This window comes from Aquarana catesbeiana, linkage group LG05 (genome assembly GCF_042186555.1).
Source record: "Aquarana catesbeiana isolate 2022-GZ linkage group LG05, ASM4218655v1, whole genome shotgun sequence".
NCBI classification, from domain to species: domain Eukaryota; kingdom Metazoa; phylum Chordata; class Amphibia; order Anura; family Ranidae; genus Aquarana; species Aquarana catesbeiana.
Window position 1 is genome coordinate 606,052,403 of NC_133328.1, and position 20,329 is coordinate 606,072,731.

The 20,329-nt window shown below is 42.5% G+C and overlaps 1 protein-coding gene across 1 annotated transcript in view; it reads left to right on the top strand.

Annotated features, from left to right (window-relative positions):
• The window catches only part of MRPL13 (mitochondrial ribosomal protein L13), a 119,735-nt gene that overhangs the window by 1,762 nt on the left and 97,644 nt on the right, over window positions 1–20,329 (top strand). Inside the window, exon 2 of the mRNA XM_073632904.1 lies at window positions 4,025–4,148. Within this exon, the coding sequence (XP_073489005.1) occupies window positions 4,025–4,148 (124 nt within the window). The remainder of the gene's footprint in view (window positions 1–4,024; window positions 4,149–20,329) is intronic.

A 20,329-nucleotide genomic window follows, 5' to 3' on the forward strand; every position in this document is an offset into this window, starting at 1 on the left:
CTCCAGTTCCGTGGAGAGTTCTATATCCACATTTCCACCTGGAGCGGTGATCTCCTTCCCCAACTTGTGGGCGCACAAGCCCATTCGCCAGTTGGGGAGCCAACCAGCGGGTCCGGCGGACTCAATGTCCGACAGGCAGAACAGGGATCTGTCAGCGTAAACAAACAGATCCCCCGTTCTGTCAGGGGAGTAGAGAGAGATCTGCTGTTCCTAGCGATCAGAAACAGACGATCTCTCTCCTCCTCCTCCTCCAGGCAATCCCTCCCTCCCAGGGAACACATTTAACCCCTTGATCGCCCCCTAGTGTTAAACCCTTCATGCAGTAATCAGTGACTATTTAAAGCTCTGATTGCTGTATAAATATCACTGGTCCCAAAACAGTGTCCGATCTTTCCGCCGCAATGTCGCAGTCCCGCTAAAAATCATAGATCCATTAATAGTAAAAAAAATAAATAAATAATAATAAAAATGCCATAAATCTATCCCCTATTTTGTAGACGCTATAACTTTTGCGCAAACCAATCAATATACGCTTATTGCGATTTATTTTTTATTTATTTTAAACCAAAATATGTAGCAGCATACATATTGGCCTAAACTAAGGAAGAAATTTGTTTTTGTTTTTTTGGGGGGGGGGTATTTATTATAGCAAAAAGTATAAGATATATGTAAAAAGAACGCGCTGCGCTAACCTATACTAATTAATTATTCCCTGTGTAATTCCATATTTTATATATATATATATATATATATACACACACTCTGGAATATATCTATAGCAAACCAAATATATAAAGTGCTCTAGTGACAAAACTAATTAACAATAAAGTGACTCTGTGCAACATATAAAATAATACTATAATATCATCGTCTGTCATAAAAGAAAGTCCAATGTAGAAGTGCTCAAATTGTCTACACAAACGTGTTCCCATACACACAAAGCTCTATGTTGACAAGTCCATGTGAAGACTGGTTGATATAAGATTATATATAAAGTCCATTTCAAATTCAAAGCAACTGGTGATAGCAGATTGTAAGCTCTTCTGAGCAGGGCCCTCTTAATCCTATTGTATTGTATTATAACTGTATTGTCTCCCTTTTATATTGTAAAGCGCTGCGTAAACTGTTGGCGCTATATAAATCCTGAATAATAATAATAGCAAGCGTGTCCTTGTGTCCACTCAAGTGCCCCCCCCCCCTTCTGTATATGCGCTCACCTTAGAGCATGTGACCTTGCAATTAAGCTTGATCAAAGCACGCACATTGGGTTCAGTGATTGTATTGGGATCCTGGGCTGGTTACCGGCACATTTTCCACTTATACAGTGCCTTGCAAAAGTATTCCCCCCCCCCTTGGCATTTTTCGTGTTTTGTTGCCTCACAACCTGGAATTAACATGGATTGTTTGAGGATTTGCATCATTTAATTTACAGAACATGTCCACAACATTGAAGATGTTTTTTTTTTCTTTTTCATTGTGAAACAAACAACAAAATAACAGAAAAAGTCAATGTGCATAACTATTCACCCCCCTAAAATCAATACTTTGTAGGGGGGTCGCTTTGGATAAGTCTCTATGAGCTTGTCACATCTTACCACTGGGATTTTTGCCCATTCCTCCTTGCAAAACTGCTCCAGCTCCTTCAAGTTGGATGGTTTGCGCTTGTGAACAGCAATTTACTTCTATGCTGATTGCACGGTCTTATGGGATGTGATCAGTGCTAGCAGATTTCCACAACAGAACTCAATATTTGTTTAGACCCCTTTCACACTGGGGCGCTTTGCAGGAATCACAGCGCTAAAAATAGCGCCCAGAAAGAGCCGCTGCTGTATCTCTAATGTGAAAGCCCGAAGGGCTTTTTTTTTTTTTTTTTTTTTTTTTTTTTTGTTGGCTGTGTCCCATTGGGGAGATTTCCCTTCACTTCCTGTCCCATAGCCAAACAGGAAGTGAGAGGAAATCCCTCCAAAGTGAGAGAATCTTTGGGTGTCACCAAAACTAATGTCCCCACTGGAAGATTTCTCCTTTATTCCTGTTCTGGTGCCAACCCAAAATGTTGGATTTTATTTTATTCTTAGCATACATGGTAGCAAGGACAAATAGAGAGGGTGAATCTCCCTAATGGGGGACACAGACAGCAATAAAACCTGACAGGTGTTCTAATCCTTTTCCACTCTATGCAAAACAAAAAAAAGTGTCATTACAGTTCTACTGAAGTAGAACTGTAGACACAACTTTTTTTTGTCATTTTGAATAGAGAAAGGGAGGTTTATAACCCCTGTCAGGTTTTTTATTCTGTCGTACGCAAATTTTCCTAACTTTAATAAACTCTTCATTTTCAATATGAGATTAGTATGCAAAAAAAAAAAATCTCATATAAATCAAAATAAAATATAAAAATTCATGTGTACCAGGCATAAGGAAGGGTTATAACCTCTGTCAGATTTTGTTTTGCCATCTGTGTCCCATTGGGGAGATTTTCCTTCACTTCCTGTCCCATAGTTAAACAGGAAGTGAGACATTCCTTTTGTTTTGCCATATACAAGTATATTCTCCTCCTCCCTACTGTATATGATCAGTGGACCTGCTCACATGGGAATGGGAGGACAGGAAAACATCTCGTACTGTAAATCCACTGGTATATTTTATTTAACCACTTCAGTCCCGGAAGGATTTACCCCCTTCCCGACCAGGCCATTTTTTTTGCATTATGGCACTGCGTTGATTTAACTGAGAATTGCACGGTCGTGCGACGTTGTACTCAAAATTGGTTACAATTTTTTTTCCCCACAAATAGAGCTTTCTTTTGGTAGTTTTTATTCATTTTTTGCGCTATAAACAAAAAAAGAACGACAATTTTGAAAAAACCCAGTATATTTTATTTTTTGCTATAATAAATATCCAAAAAAAAGAAAAATTTCTTCATCAGTTTAGGCCGATATGTTTTCTTCTACATATTTTTGGTAAAAAAAAATCACATTAAGTGTATATTGATTGGTTTGTGCAAAAGTTATAGCGTCTACAAAATAGGGGATAGATTTATGGCATTTTTATTATTTTTATTTTTTATTTTTATTAGTAATGGCGGTGATCAGCGATTTTTAGCAGGACTGCGATATTGCGGCGGACAGATCAGACACTTTTTACACTTTTTTTTTGGGACCAGAGACATTTTATACAGCGATCAGAACTAAAAATAGCCACTAATTACTGTATAAATGTCACTGGCAGGGAAGGGGTTAGCACTAGGTTGCGATCAAGGGGTTAAGTGTTCCCTAGGGAGGTGTTTCTAACTGTGGGGGGAGTGGACTGCCTGGGAGTAGAGAGAGAGATCGCTGTTCCTGATCACTAGGAACAGCAGATCTCTCTCTACTTCCCTGACAGAACGGGGATCTGTCTGTTTACATTGGGGATCTGTAAATCTGGCTCTCTGAGGAGCGATCGCCAGCGGACATCACGGCCACGCGCATCGGCGGCACGCCCCCTATAGCCTTTAAATCGGCCGCTGTACAGTTACGGCAATTCGCGCAGGGAAGCCAACCTGTCGCCGTATAATGGTGGCGGCTGGTAAAAAAAAAAAAGTCAAAAACTCACATCCAAAGGACAGAAGTAAATGCTATGTCCAGGACGCCTTGCGTTCCACACACCGAAGGACTGAAAACTGAAAGTGACTTGATGACGCTCCAAGCCCCACCCTACGCGTTTCGTCAGCGACGTCATCAGGAGCTGCCCACTGCTCTATGCACACCACAAATCCCATATTGAGACCATTAAGAATGAATGTAGCCACTCTGTAACAGGAAATCAGATCACAGCAGCCAAAGAAAGGAGAGAAAAAAAAAGGATTTTGGCGGGGGCTTTTTTTTTTGAGCTAAGAATACACACGTGAATACATTTTTTTTTTTTTTAACTTAAGAATAAACTGAACTCTCTGATTTTAGCACATTGTCATGGATTGAAATATGAAGTCGCTTATTGATTTGCTTTCTGTAGCTGTATTTTAACATATTGTTTTTCTTGTGTCTAGCAATGGGCCACATTCTCCCGGATATGGCATGTTATTGATGCCAGGATGCAGCCACCAGGGAAGATCGCATCGCTGTGCTCCACCCACCTGCAGGGGATACACAAGCCGGTCTACCACGCTCTGAGTGAGTCTACTGGAGGGGAATGCAATAGAAAATAGTAGATGTTGTCATCAGTAATCTGACCTGATTGTGGGCCCATTCACATTGTACTGTGAGCGTTCAGAAGTGTCTCTGGGGGCATTGCTGGGCTTTGTGCTGTAGCCCATTTATTTCCTGTGAACCCTTCAAGATGAAATCCAAGGATGGTATAATTGTTACAGTTGCATTGGACCAGCTTGGACCAATGTAGCTACTAGTCTGTATGTATATATCATACCTGGCTGATCCCCCTGGAAGCTGTAAATCACTAAAATAGACGCTACTCCAGTGATCTCCACTTGCCTCCAGGTCCCATGCTGAGACGTTGTCTTGCTGCATTAAAAACACAGGAGGTCGGTCACTCAGCATGACTGCCAATCAGAGAGTGCATTGTATTTTCCTCAATGAATGCAAAGTGTTCTCTAATTTAACAAAACGGAGAAGTGGGGGCAGTGATGTCATGCTCAAAAAAAGCTTTGCATTCATTCAGTAAATCCGTATTTTTTGCTAGAAAATTACTTAGAAACCCCAAACTTTATATATTTTTTTTAGCAGAGAATCTAGAGAATAAAATGGCGATTGTTGTGATATTTTATATCACACGGTATTTGTGCAGCAGTGTTTTTAAACGCAAATTTTTGGGAAAAGGGACACTTTCATGAATTTTAAAAAATCCAAACAGTAAAGTCACCCCAATTTTTGTGTATAATGTGAAAGATGATGTTACACCAAGTAAATAGATACCAAACATGTCACGCTTTATAATTGCACGCACTCGTGGAATGGCGACAAACTACAGTACCTAAGAATTTCCATAGGCGACGCTTTAAATTTTTTTTACGGTTACCAGGTTAGAGTTACAGAGGAGGTCTAGTGATAGAATTATTGCTCTCGCTCTGACGATTGCGGCGATACCTCACATGTGTGATTTGAACACCGTTTACATATGCGGGCGCGACTTCCGTATGGTTTTCTTTGCTGCGCTCGCGGGGACTGGGGCGCTTTAAAAAAATGTTTTTTTTTTTTTTTCTTATGTATTTTATTTATTTTTATAAAATGTGTTTAAAAAATTTTTTTTTTGATCACTTTTATTGCTGTCACAAGGAATGTAAACATCCCTTGTGACAGTAATAGGTGGTGACAGGTACTCTTTATGGAGGGATCGGGGGTCTAAAAGTCACCCGATCCCTCCCTTTGCACCTCAAAGTATTCAGATCGCCGAAAACGGCGATTCTGAATACTGTGTATATTTTTAAAACTGGCGCCATTGGCAGCCGAGTAAACAGGAAGTGACGTCATGACGTCGCTTCCGCGTTTACAATGAGAAGGCTGGAACGAAGCCACCCACAGCTTCGTTCCAGCCCACCCCCAGCCGCCGGAGGCACCCGATTGGTCACCGGGCCTCCCGATGGCACGGGAGGCCCAGTAAGAGCGGCGGGAGGGGGGGGACGTCCCCTCCCGCTGCTCCGGTATAACAGCCGAGCGGCTTTTAGCCGCATCGGTTGTTATATCTGGATAGCCGATCGCCGTCTCTAAACAACGGTACCGGGATGATGCCTGCAGCTGCGGGCATCATCCCGGTATAACCCCGGAAAGCCGAGTACGCACATCTGTGTAGGCTCAGCGGGAAGGGGTTAATCTCGGTATAAATACAGCTGTTCTGTGAAGCCCTCAGAGATTCGTAGAGAACCTTAGTGAACAAACGGCATCACGAAGAACAAGGAACACACCAGACAGGTCAGGGATAAAGTTGTGAAGAAGTTTTTTACATTTTTTTTTTTTTTTTTGTTGTTGTTTTTGAAAATTCTTTTTATTAAAAAATTTCACTGTGGAGGTACAAAACAGGGCCATTGGGGCATACCCCGCCCAATTGGTGCACATAGCCATGTGCATAACAGCGTACAACTCTCCGCGTATTTAAAACCTAAACATATCTAATTATAGTAAAAAATAACTAACACCATATCTAGTACCCAGTTTTCACATGGTAGGATAATGGTAGCAGATTTCTATTCCTGTAGGACCTCTTATCTGTCTAAGCCGGACGTTACAAGGACAGCTAGGATCGAGTGTGATCACTCGACCTCTGGACTAACACCACCACTCATTTGTCTGAGGCCTGGACCCCAACACTCAACAGGGCCAGGTAGTTATTAAGGGTATTTAACAAGGGCATTTTCCAACAGGCTGATCATCTGGCGTGGACTCTTGCGTCTGTCTACAAGTGCCAGACTTTTTCATATTTTTTAGGGCATCCTCGGGATAAATATGTTGCTTTGGGTATCGTATTCATTAATGTTTTCCACAATGACAAGGTACGGGGGGGTTGGCTGACTTCTATTTTAGTACTATGGCTTTCCTCACGTAAAATAATAGGATACCTTTTTAAGGTGCGGGTTGCTTTAGCTAACCCCAGCAGTTCCACAAGGCCGAGGACACAGACACTGATTGTCAGAGGTATAAGGTATAGTAGTCAATCCATGGATCAATTGAGTTACCTCCCTCCAATATTCTTGAACCTGTGGGAAAGCCCAGAATATATGTAGGAAGCCAGCAGGGATACTAGAGCATCTCCAGCAAGCAGCCAATGAGGTTGGGTATATACGATGAAGGCGTCGGGGCATATACTATACTCTGTGCAGGATTTTGAATTGTATTAACTTGTCCCTAGTTGCAACTAGTGCTTGAAGTTCCGTATGTTCTCCCAGTCTTCACTGTCCAGCTCCTGCACTTCCGCCCGCCACAGGTCCCGCATCCAAGTTGTGGAGAAGCTTAAAGCAGGGTTAGGTTATAAAAAGATATCCCAAGCTTTGAACATCTCACGGAGCACTGTTCAATCCATCATCTAAAAATGGAAAGAGTATGGCACAACTGCAAACCTACCATGACATGGCCGTCCACCTAAACTGACCGGCTGGGCAAGGAGAGCATTCATCAGAGAAGCAGCCAAGAGTCCCATGGTAACTCTGGAGGAGCTGCAGAGATCCACAGCTTAGGTGGGAGAATCTGTCCACAGGACAACTATTAGTCGTGCTCTCCACAAATCTGGTCTTTATGGAAGAGTGGAAAGAAGAAAGCCATTGTTGAAAGAAAGCCATAAGATGTTGCGTTTGCTGTTTGCAGAAGCCATGTGGGGGACACAGCAAACATGTGGAAGAAGATGCTCTGGTCAGATGAGACCAAAATTGAACATTTTAGCCTAAAAGCAAAATGCTATGTGTGGCGGAAAACGAACACTGCACATCACCCTGAACACTCCATCCAACCGTGAAACATGGTGGTGGCAGCAGCATGCTGTGGAGATGCTTTTCTTCAGCAGGGACAGGGAAGCTGGTCAGAGTTGATGGGAAGATGGATGGAGTCAAATACAGGACAATCTTAGAATAAAGCCTGTTAGAGTCTGCAAAAGACTTGAGACTGGGGTGGAGGTTCACCTTCCAGCAGGACAACGACCCTAAACATACAGCCAGAGCTACAATGGAATGGTTTAGATAAAAGCATATTCATATGTTAGAATGGCCCAGTCAAAGTCCAGACCTAAATCCAATTGAGAATCTGTGGCAAGGCTTGAAAATTGATGTTCGCAGACACTCTCCATCCAGTGTGACAGAACTTGAGCTATTTTGCAAAGAAGAATGGACAAAAATGTCACTCTCTAGATGTATAAAGCTGGTAGAGACATCCCCAAAAAGACTTGCAGCTGTAATTGCAGTGAAAGGCGGTTCTACAAAGTATTGACTCAGGGGGGCTGAATACAAATGTACACCACACTTTTCACATATTTATTTGTAAAAAATGTTGAAAACCATTTATCATTTTCCTTCCACTTCACAATTAAGTGCCACTTTGAGTTGGTCTATCACATAAAATCCCAATAAAATACAATTACGTTTTTTTTTTTTGCAATGAATTTACATTATTGAAGCCGAACCTATATCCCTGCATGCATCAAAGCTGGGGCTTCAAGCTGATTAGAGAGCTGTTGCTTTGATTCCACAGGGGATATGTTTGAGCTCTGCAGAGAGACCACTGCTTTCTTACGGAGAGCAAGTGTCCTGCTCTGCAGCTGTTGGCAGGGGTCAGGCTTTTCTACCCAAGATGTGGCTGCTTTCTAAAGAAAGCCAACTGTAAGACTTTGAACACTTTTTGCTTTACCTGCTTGCTGCCCACCCAAGGCAGATTTTCTGTGGGTGAGCATTACAGGCAGGACAGACAACATACTGGTTCATCGCCGGCTTGCTTGTGGGTTTGGGGCGTGCATGTGCACGCTTCTGCCAACCAGTGCTGCGTTTGGACACAATATGAGTTCGGCAGCTGATTTCAGCCAATGATTTTGGCTGAAGTCAGCTGATCGGCTGTAGCCAATCACACACAGAGTTTCCAAACACACAGAACTCTGTGTACTGTGAACAGCATCCTGGCTGTTCCTTGTAGTGCACACCACTAATGTGAACCAGCCCTTAGAAAACACAGTTATCCCAAATACAAAAAGCATGTACCAAAATACAATAAAATGAGAATTGTTTTATTGAGTACGGTGATCTATCCACTGATAATGCGTGGCTCTTCAAATCAAAAAAGAGAGAACTGGATCTGCATGGCTTGTATTAATTATATAGAATTACCACCATTTATTAAAATGCAATCCTTACGTAAATCCCAGCTGCGCTTTCAGTTTTTCAGCTTTTCCAATGCAGGTATATTAAGGAAAAAAATGATATGGGTTTGATTTTCTAACTACATCCAGGGTGCTCTGTGATCGTGATAAAGGGCCAACCAAAGTGACCCTTTACCACATGATCAGCTGTGTCCAATCAGGGAGGAGAGCCTGTAACCGTCAATCCTGACAGGTGACACGCACACAGATAATCAGTTCCCGATGATCAGTGCAGCCCCATCAGTGCCATCAATGCTGCCAATCGGTGCAGCTTCATCAGTGAAGGAGGAAACATTACTTATTTGCTAAATTTTATAACAGAAACTAAGAAAAAGGTTTTTTTTTTTTCTAAATTGTTTAGCAAAAAAAGGAAAAAAAAAAAAGCCCAGTGGTGATTAAATACCACCAAAAGAAAGCTCTGTCTGTCTAAAAAAAAAAAAAAAAAAAAAAAAAAAAAAAAAATAATAGAACTTTAATTTGGGTACACTTTTGCATGACCACGCAGTTGTTGTTCAAAATGCAACAGCACTAAAGCTATAAGCGCCCAGTAAGAAAGTGGTTAAGCTTTGACAAAATAACCTGCAAGCTGATTGATTTCCATGCAGAGTTGCACCAGATTTTGCACTCTCCAGTTTTGTGTCCTTTAGAAAGCAGTCAAAGCTTGAGTAGAAAAACCTGTCCCCTGCCAGCATGTTGTAGAGAAGGACCCTTGATCTCTGTATGGAAGCCGTGGTCCCCCTGCAGAGGTCCACCACATCCCCCCCCCCCCCCCCTTTGACTCACAGATAGAGCTCCCCTAGCAGCAGAGAGTGTGAGTTTTGGAGCCAGCGAGGGTATCGTCTGCAGGCCTATCTCACCTTAAAGTGACATGGTTAGCCTATTTTGTGCGAACTCTACCTCTGATGTGAATTACTCTATATCTTAGTTACTGGGAGTCTCTTGGGGGTATTTGAATATATACAGAAAATAACAAGCATATCCCCTGGTACACCTGCATTCTTGGTGATACCTGCTGCTACCATGTGATCCCATACTTTGACACGCCTTACCTGCTCTACGTATATCACAATTGGCTGGCTCCTGTTTGGTGTTAGTGGTGGGGTCTTCCCCCTCCTTCTCTTGGGGGAGTTCCGCTCTCCTGCGTCTTCCCTTCTTTGTGGTGTCTCCTATATCCATCCCCTGATCATATACTGTCCTCTTCTCTGCATTCAATGCATTCAAAGTCTATCAGCACCCAACCAATCAGTCCTGAAGAAGCAAGTATAGCTTGCGAAACGCGTTGACGTTTTAGTATAGAGTAACACTTTGCCTTTGTTCCTGTGATCCACATTGACCTTTGATTTCACTGTTGGACCTTTATGCACTCCATGATATATTGCGGCTTATTTCCTCCATACAATGTGATTGGGTATCTGTTGGCTTCCTGTATGGAGGGTGTTTTTCATGTTTTTTGTATTTTAATGTATAGCAAATAAAATGTGTTAATCTTTTTATAGAAACCACCTATTGCTGTGTCCACAAAGTCCGTTGTTTGGGAAACTGTGTTAGTATCTCCCTTTTTTGTTATATATTTTGACTGTTGGCAAGGTGAGGGTCTCCCTGTCTATGCTGATTTCAGAGCTATAGGTTTGACTCATTCTGGTGAACGAATGTAAGTTACCAGCATCATTATAATGATGCAGGAAACTGCCACAAGTTATTTGCCGCATTAGCCAAGCTGGTAGACCTGTTGTAGGTCTGTCTGCACCACCTGATCAAGTTTCTTATTCAGAGTGAAATAGAAACTGGCGCAGAGTCTGCACCTAAAAAACAAAGTGACAGCAGCATTGTTCAATATAGAAAACTGCCACAGATCCCAACCAGGTCCAACCTGGTGTACAGGATGGGAATTGTCAGTAGACAGCTCACATTCCCCTCTCTGCCCGTGTAGTGATCACATTACACGAGCAGAGGTGGCAGCTTTTGTCCTTCCTTCAGCACTCAGCTGAATGGAGGTGGAGGGAGAACAGGGCGGGTAAAGGAATCTGAAGCATTCAGCTTCAGCTCTGCGACTGTGTCTGTCACAGACACAGCATAGAAAAGTCAGTAGGTCATTCTTCATTAACAAAGGGGCTTGCACCCCTCTTGAAATATGGCTCAGAATCTGCTCCGTTTTCTTTGGTTAGAAGAGGGATATAGACCTAGCTTGTGCCACTCTTTGCTAATTCCCCCTCATTAAGATCTGTGTTTAACCTTACAGGATTTCGAGATGAGGGGTACTTTACAGGCGTCAAGCAGGATGCCTAAAGATTGTTGAAAGTTCTAAAAATGCTGTAAAACTGCTTGCTGTGTATACTGAGATTGTACAGGCCGATGACTGTGAAGGCCTTTTGTGTATTTTAACCACTTAAGGACCGGAAGGTTTTACCCCATCACTGACAAGGTAATTTTTTGTGATACGGCACTGCGTTACTTTAACTGACAATTGCGCGGTTGTGCGGCGCTGTACCCAAACAAAATTGATGTCCTTTTTTTTTCCCCCCACAAATAGAGCTTTCTTCATCAGGTTAGGCCAATATGTATTCTTCTACATATTTTTGGTAAAAAAAAAAAATCGCATTAAGCATATATTGATTGGTTTGTACAAAAGTTATAGCATCTACAATTATTTATTTTATTTATTTATTTTTTTTTAACTAGTAATGGCGGTGATCAGCGAATTTTAGCAGCACTGCGACATTGTGGCAGACAGATGGGACCAGTGACATTATTGCAGTGATCAGAGCTAAAAATAGCCACTGATTACTGTATAAATGACACTGGCAGGGAAGGGGTTAACACTAGGGGGCGATCAAGGAGTTAAGTGTTCCCTAGGGAGGTTTTTCTAACTGTGGGGGGAGGGGACTGACTGGGAGTAGAGAGAGATCGCTGTTCCTAATCACTAGGAATGGACAATCTCACTGTAGTCTCCTGTCAGAATGGGGATCTGCTTTGTTTACATGCCTCTCTAAAGAAGCGATAGCCGGACCTGAGCATTGGCTCCCCCGATGTGCAGTGCGCGCCCACAGTGTCTTGTGCACGAAACGACATACAGGTACGTCGTTTCGAGCAATAGGGCCGCCCTGCCGCAGTATATATGCGGTGAGCGGTCCTTAAGTGGTTAAGCACCGTGGGGTTGTGTTTTGTTTTTTGTTTTGTTTTTTGTTTAGTTTTTTATATATATATATATATATATATATATATATATATATATATATATATATATATATATATATATATATATATATATATTAATTATACCTTTTTTTTTTTTTTTTTTTTCTTTTTTTTTAATATGTGAACCTGTTTTGTATTTTCTGGGAAAGGCAACTTCTTTCCCCCCCATTTTTTTCCCCTATGTATAGCAGCCTCTTCTTGCAAGTAACATACACTACCATTTATTTCCGTTGAAGCACACGTGGGAAGCCGTAGCTAAACCGCAACTACGTTTTGCACCATTCAAGATGTGATGGTATAATTCGTACCACTAAATACGATTGTAAAGCACTCTCCGCACATTTGAGGTTCAAGACAATGTGCAGAACAGTGTGATCGGATCCAGAGTGATTTTTGTAGTACCATATTTTACCAGCAGAAGGCACTGCTGTCTCAGGAATCATGGAATTTTTCTTCTAGTAGTTACATTCTCACCCAGTACATCTGCTATGGGACTGGGGGCCATACTGATGAATTACATAGTCTACACTCAAATGTTGATGTAAACCATAACTGAATAATATTTAGTAAGCTACAACACTGTTTATTATAAGCAATTGCTATTTTCTGCAAATAAAAAAACTTGCTGTCACTTTTTTTTTTTTTTTTTTATTCTTTTTTGCTTTTCGGTATTGCTGAACACCTGCAGCCTCGTTTGCAGCCACTTCCTGTCTACATGCACTCCAGTGATGGCTGAATGGCACTTCTCAGAGCAGGTTTCCTGAAGGTGACAACAGTGGCCATACCTGCACAATGATTGTTGGGGCAGACACTTGTAGTCTCTATTGGGAGATCATGTGATATGGTGACAACACAAGAGAACAATTTGTAGACCAGGAGAAAGTGTTGTCACCCTATAGCAGGAAGTGACTGCACAATGACCTTCACGGAAGGATGACTAGATATGCATTTATTTAAAGCCCAACTCTGGGGAAACTTTTTAAAATGATCCTTTGCAGTGGGGTTGCACCTGTACTGCAAGAGTTACCTTGTTTTGTCTAGAGCAGGGGTCTCCAAACTATTGCCCTCCAGCAGTTGAGGAACTACAAGTCCCAGCATGGCTCTGCCTCTGGGAGTCATGCTTGTGGCTCTCTGAGTCTTGCGATGCATTATGGGACTTGCAGTTCCTCAACAGCTGGAGGGCTGTAGTTTGGAGACTCCTGGTCTAGAGGAGAGGAGAAGAGCTTTTATTCCCTGACAAGCGGCACTCCCCTGTGCTTCAACAGTAGGCTGTGCCTCGGCATCCTCACGTCTAGTGCAGGACTATGGGCCCTGCAATGATCTTGATGACCTCGGGAGCTTACATCGCTGGAGCATAGTGAAGAAGGGGCTGCATCTCTGAAAAATGGCCAAGAAATCATAAAATTCTGCCAGGGTATGTAAACTTATGAGCACAACTGTGTGTGTAATTTTAATGGTCGGTTTATTTTAACAGTGAGAGACAGAATAGCAACAAAAATATCCAGAAAAACGCATTTCAAAAAAGTTATAAATTGATTTGCATTTTTAATGGGTGAAATAAGTATTTGACCCCTTCGCAAAACATGACCTATGGCAAAACCCTTGTTGGCAATCACAGAGGTCAGACGTTTCTTGTAGTTGGCCACCAGGTTTGCACACATCTCAGGAGGGATTTTGTCCCACTCCTCTTTGCAGATCCTCTCCAAGTTATTAAGGTTTCGAGGCTGATTTTTGGTAACTCGAACCTTCAGCTCCCTCCACATATTTTCTATGGGATGAAGGTCTGGAGACTGGCTAGGCCACTCTAAGATCTTAATGTGCTTCTTCTTGAGCCACTCCTTTTTTTGAAACGAAAAGGTAATTTTTAATAACATTTGATTACAATATGACTTGTGTAGCAATTGTATTTGTAAAAAATTTTTTTTTTTTTTTTTTGCAATTTTTTTTCCCACGAAACGGGAGTTACTCTTTAAATCTAGGGGGAGGTGGGATGTAGATATACTTATGTAAAATGCTGACCAATAATGCAGATTTTTTTTTTATCTAAACATGGTCAAATGAAAACCAATAAGATCAGAAAAATGCCAGAACGCCTAAAAAAAAGTGTCATTTTCGGTGCCCATGTGCTGGAGCCCCAATTGTCCCACACTGCACCATCTTGATGTTTCTGGGTTTTTTTTTTTTTTTTGTCCACCCCATAGTAACATTCCAATAAGCCCTATGTGATCACGGTCCCTGGGAGGGCTCCTCCACATCACTATACACACACTGGTCCTCGCACATACCATCCCAGTTTCTCTGGAAATCCCCATTATAAAGCTGTGACAGCCATAGATAAAGGTGGCAGCTGTGTTTATTAGGTGCATTGTGTGCCCGTCTCCCGTCATTTGTCCAGCACCTCTGATAGACGTGTCCTACACCAAGTCCCATCCGGTTACACAGGAGCCTCGCTGTGTGCTGAGGCTGGTTCCTCCTCACAATCACTGCAGGTAACAGTTACTAATCGGCATTTTACTCTGGAATGTCGGGGATCTTTACATTTTTTTCAAACAGAAGATTTTACAGTTACGTCTGAAACATGTAAGAACATACAGGAGATGTTATTAATGCCTCTGTGAGCCAGGAGCTTCCACCTGGCCTGCTGGATAATGGCAGAACCTCATCATCCTTCCTGGACAGGCGCCACATGCCCCGCAGTTACATAGCTGCATTACAAATCAGTTTGAAGGAGGCAGCAAACCGGTTTTCCATGGACAGAGCTTTAAATCTAGATATAGGTAGAATTGTGTGTGCTCTGCTCATTGACTTGATTGGTCTGAACTTGAAGTAGTAAAATAATGGGGCCATCCAGACCTGAACTTGTTCATGTGAGTTGCAGCTTGCACCCTGTTGTCTTGAAGCAATATACAATGGGTATAGAAAAGAATTACCCCCTCCCCCCCTTTTAAAATAATCACATTTTGTTGCTTTGCAGCCTGAAATCAGGACAGACACAGTTTTTGTTTTATCCAGCTGTATTTACTCAGTGCAACTTATAACATCCAAGTGAGAGATATAACACCAACATGTCAGGGGAACAAAAATCAAAAACAGAATCACTGAGTTGCAAAAGGGATCACCCCCTTGTGTCAGTATTCTATTGGACCACCTTTTGCTTTAATTACAGCATTTAGTCTGTTGGGAGTTGTCTCTACTAACTTTGGACATCTAGACTTTGCAATATTTGCCCACTCTGTGTTTTTCAGAACTGCTCAATTTCAGTTAAATTTGATGGTGACTGTTTGTGGACTGCAGTCTTCAAGTCATTCCACAGATTTTCAATGGGGTTTAAGTCTGGGCTCTGATTAGGCCATGCAAGGACATTCACCTTTTTTTCTCCTTCAAGCACTATGTGGTCATTTTTGCTGTGTGCTTTGGGTCATTTTCATGTTGGAAGGTAAACCTTCTTCCCATTGACAACGTTCTGGCAGAGGGCAGCAGATTTTCCTCAAGACTTATGCCGCATACACACGAGCGGACTTTACGGCAGACTTTGCCCGGCGGCCTTTTCGACGGCCTTTTCGACGGCCTTTTCGACTGAACGGACTTGCCTACACACAATCAACCAAAGTCCGTCTAATTCGTATGTGATGACGTACGACCGGACTAAAATAAGGAAGTTCATAGCCAGTAGCCAATAGCTGCCCTAGCGTGGCTTTTTGTCCGTCGAACTAGCATACAGACGAGCGGACTTTTCGACCGGACTCGAGTCCGTCGGATAGATTTGAAAAATGTTTCAAATCTAATGCCGCGTACACACGAGCGGACTTTACGGCAGACTTTACTCGGCGGACGGAATTTCGTCGGACAATTCGATCGTGTGTGGGCTCCAGCGGACTTTGTTTTCTCAAAAGTTGGACGGACTTGTTTCAAATCTATCCGACAGACTCGAGTCCGGTCGAAAAGTCCGCTCGTCTGTATGCTAGTTCGACGGACAAAAAGCCACGCTAGGGCAGCTATTGGCTACTGGCTATGAACTTCCTTGTTTTAGTCCGGTCGTATGTCATCACGTACGAATTTGACGGACTTTGGTTGAATGTGTGTAGGCAAGTCCGTTCATTCAGAAAGTCCGTCAAATTCCGCTCGTGTGTACGCGGCATTAGTCCGTCCAACTTTTGAGAAAACAAAGTCCGCTGGAGCCCACAGACGATCGAATTGTCCGACGAAATCCCGTCCCCCAGGCAAAGTCTGCCGTAAAGTCCGCTCGTGTGTACGCGGCATTGGTATTTTACCCCATCCTTTTTAACTCATCGTCTGAAAAACTTTTTCACTATTTTGACATTTTTTTTTTCTCTTCTTTTTTATTTTCCTTTTATCTTTAGTTTAGCGCAACTTTTATATTAAATTATTTTTGGTACTGTGTCTCACAGGAGAGTTGCTGCTGTAGTGTTCCATGTTGAATAGCGCAGTTTTTTTATTATTTTGTTATTAAGCTGTATGGACTGTTCGACTGGCAGCATGGGGCATCATGGCTGCTATGTATAGCAGCATTTGAGGGGGTGGCCAGGATATTTGGAGTCAGTTCAACTTTTCATTTGTTGTGAAAAGATGAACCCTTTTAGGAAATTTTGACAATTGACTCAACCACATACGGGTCTTCTTTTATTTAAAGTGGTATTATTTTTTATTATTTTTTTTTTTTTAATAACAAACATGTTCTACTTACCTGCTCTGTGCATTGGTTCTGCACAGAGCAGCTCTGATCCTCTTCTTTTCGGGTCCCCCACTGGCACTCCTGGCTCCTCCCCCTCTAGCACCTGTCCATAAGACACATAGAGCCACGGCTCGGCCCTCCTCTTGCTCTCTTCTCATTGCCCACTGGCTGTGATTAACAGCAGGGGCAGTAAATGGGCTCCCCCTGCTGTCTCAGCCAATGAGGAGGGAGAGTCCTGGACAGCTGAGGCTCTCGTGAACACAGCTGGATCAGAGGGGGCTCGGGTAAGGATTGGGGAAGGGGCGTTTTTTTACCTTCATGCGTGAATTCTATGAAGGTAAAAAATAATTTAAGCCTTTAGAACCACTTTAAAGGGTTAGTGCACCTTAAAACAAAGTGGACTTACCCTTTTTGCTCCCTTCCTCTAATCTAATCATTCATTAGATGCTCCATAGATGCATACTTAACTTTTATCCAATGGCCAATGTGATCCAAAATCAAGAACACGGGGACATGACTTCAAAATAACTGGAGGAGTTCAAAACTAATCTTAGAAAGTATTATTTTACTGAAAGGGTAGTTGATGCTTGGAATACATTTTCAGCAGAGGTAGTGAGACAGTCAACGGTAAATGGCTTCAAACATGCTTGGGACAAACATAGATCTATACTATAAATAAAGAAAATGGACAGACTTGACGGACTGCTTGGTGTATTTTTCTGCCGTCACTTTTCTATGTTTCTAACGGCCACGGTTGCTTTCCCCTTTTTTTTTTTTTTTTTTTTTTTTTTTTTTTTTTTTTTTGCAATGAGGACTTGTGGCACTGGATTTACAGTGTAACCATGGACGTTGGATTAAGGAAAGTATGGATCTATGGAGGTCGAGGCTGAGTTAAAGAAAAACTCCATCTTTCCCCATACTTTACATAGTTTGTTTCGGCCAAGCTGGCCGAAACTAATTATGTCCCTTACTTACCTGTAAGGCCTCTGGATGTGCGGTATAAACTGTGTGTAGCAGCGGCAGCATACCGCAATGTGTTCCAGGTGTGAGCCGAGACTTCCTGTCTCATACCCAGAACAGAGAGTCGCTCAGCGCAAGCAATGTATTATTATTATTATTATTATTATTATTATTATTATTATACAGGATTTAAATAGCACCAACAGATCGCGCAGCGCTTTACAACATAAATGACAACAATACATCAAAAGTACAATTAAAAATACAAGGGGGCTAGAGGGGTCCTGCTCCTGCGAGCTTATAATCTAGGAGGGAGGGGCTGGTGAAACAAAAGGTAGGGACTGTGAGGGATGAACTGATGAGGGGGGTAGAAGATTTGGTTGTTAGCTGGAGGCAGGATAGGCCTCCCTGAAGAGATGAGTTTTCAGGGATCGCCTAAAATGGACAAAGTAGGAGACAGACAGACAGACAGACAGATTGGGGTAGTTCATTCCAGAGGATGGGAGAGGCTCTGGAGAAGTCCTGGAGACGAGCATGGGAGGAGGAGACAAGGGAGCTAGAGAGCAGAAGGTCTTGGGAGGAGCGGAGAGGATGGTTTGGGTGATATTTGGAGATAAGATTGGTCATGTAGCTTGGGGCAGAATTGTAAATGGCTTTGTATGTTATTGTTCGTGTTTTGAATTTTTTTCTTTGGGCAATGGGAAGCCAGTGGAGGGATTGGCAGAGAGGAGCGGCAGACACTGAACGGTTGGAAAGGTGGATGACTCTGGCAGCAGCATTTCATGATAGACTGAAGAGGGGATAGCTTGCGGATAAGTAGGCCAATGAGGAGGGAGTTACAATAGTCAAGCGAGAGATAACAAGAGAGTGAATAAATTGCTTAGTGCTGTCAACGGTTAGAAAAGGGTGTATTTTGGAGATGTTTCGGAGGTGAAGTCTGCACGATTTGGACAGTGATTGGATTTGGGCCTGAAAGTACAGAGTCTAGGATTACACCTAGTACCTGTGCATGAGGGGAGGGACTGATGGTTGTATTATTGATCTTGATGGAGAAGTCGGGGGTGGGGGGCACAGTCTGGAGGAAAAATATTGAGCTCAGTTTTTAGAGAGATTGAGTTTGAGGAAGTGGTGTGACATCCATACTGATATGTCGGTTAGTAAGTTAGTGATGCGAGTGAAGATTGAAGTAGTAAGGTGTGGAGTAGAGAGATAGATTTGTGTGTCGTCATCATAGAGGTGCTACTGGAAGCCATGGGAGTTTATTAACCACTTGACATCCCCCATAGTCAAATGACGTCCGCAGGAGGGATCTTCCTTCCTGGGCGGGCGTCATATGACGTCCTGGGCTTCCCAGCCGTCTAAGGGTCACGCATGCGCTCACCGCGTCACTCAGGAGCCGGTGCTTGTGCCTGGTGGCCGAGATGTCCACCGGGCACCTGTGATTGCCCGATAACAGAGCAGGACCGTGGATCTGTGTGTGTAAACACACAGATCCACGTCCTGTCAGGGGAGAGGAGACCGATCGTGTGTTCCCAGTACAGAGAAACACCGATCGGTCTCCTCTCCTTGTGAGTCCCCTCCCCCTACAGTTAGAATCGCTCCCTAGGTAACACATTTAACCCCTTGATCGCCTTCCCTGCCAGTGGCAGGTATTCAAATATCACCAAAAGAAATCTATTTGTGGGGTGGAAAAAAATAAAAATTTCATTTGGGTACAGTGTTTAATGACCGCACAATTGTCATTCAAAATGCGACAGGGCTGAAAATTGGCCTGGGCAGGAAGGGGGTGAAAATGCCCTGTATTGAAGTGGTTAACAGACCAAGGGAGGAGGGTCCGAGGACAGAACTTTGAGGTACCCTTACAGAAAGAGGAAGTGTTTTCAATCTTTTTTTATTAATTTTAAAACACTTATATATACACACATAAATATATCTCTATCATCTCTATCTTTATCATCTCTATCTCTATCTCTATCATCTCTAGCTCTATCATCTCTAGCTCTATCATCTCTAGCTCTATCATCTCTAGCTCTATCATCTCTAGCTCTATCATCTCTAGCTCTATCATCTCTAGCTCTATCATCTCTAGCTCTATCATCTCTATCATCTATCATCTCTATCATCTATCATCTCTATCATCTATCATCTCTATCATCTATCATCTCTATCATCTATCATCTCTATATCTATCATCTCTATATCTATCATCTCTATCTCTATCATCTCTATCATCTCTACCATCTCTATCTCTACCATCTCTATCTCTACCATCTCTATCTCTGATAACATTCTATATATCCGATTGGGAATACCAGTATCCCATAATACTTTCTGCTCTCCATTTCCATTTCTATCTTAAAGGGGTTGTAAACCCTCATGTTTTTTCACCTTAATGCATCTGGGGGTTTTCAGGGCATATTTTAGAGGGGGCAGAGGGAGAGATTGAATAAGTGAGTGAGGAAGCATAGGATAGAAAAAGAGGGTGACCATAGTGGATGTGAGGGAACAGGATCCAGGGGACAGGTGGTAAGGTGGGCTTCTGAGAATACTTTTAGAGACCTTTTCAGTAGTAGCAAGGTCAAATAGGAGAGTGAGAGTAGACTTGTGCAGGGTATGTTAAGTGGGTTAGATGTCTGTGCAGTGGCGATGTCCCCATGAATT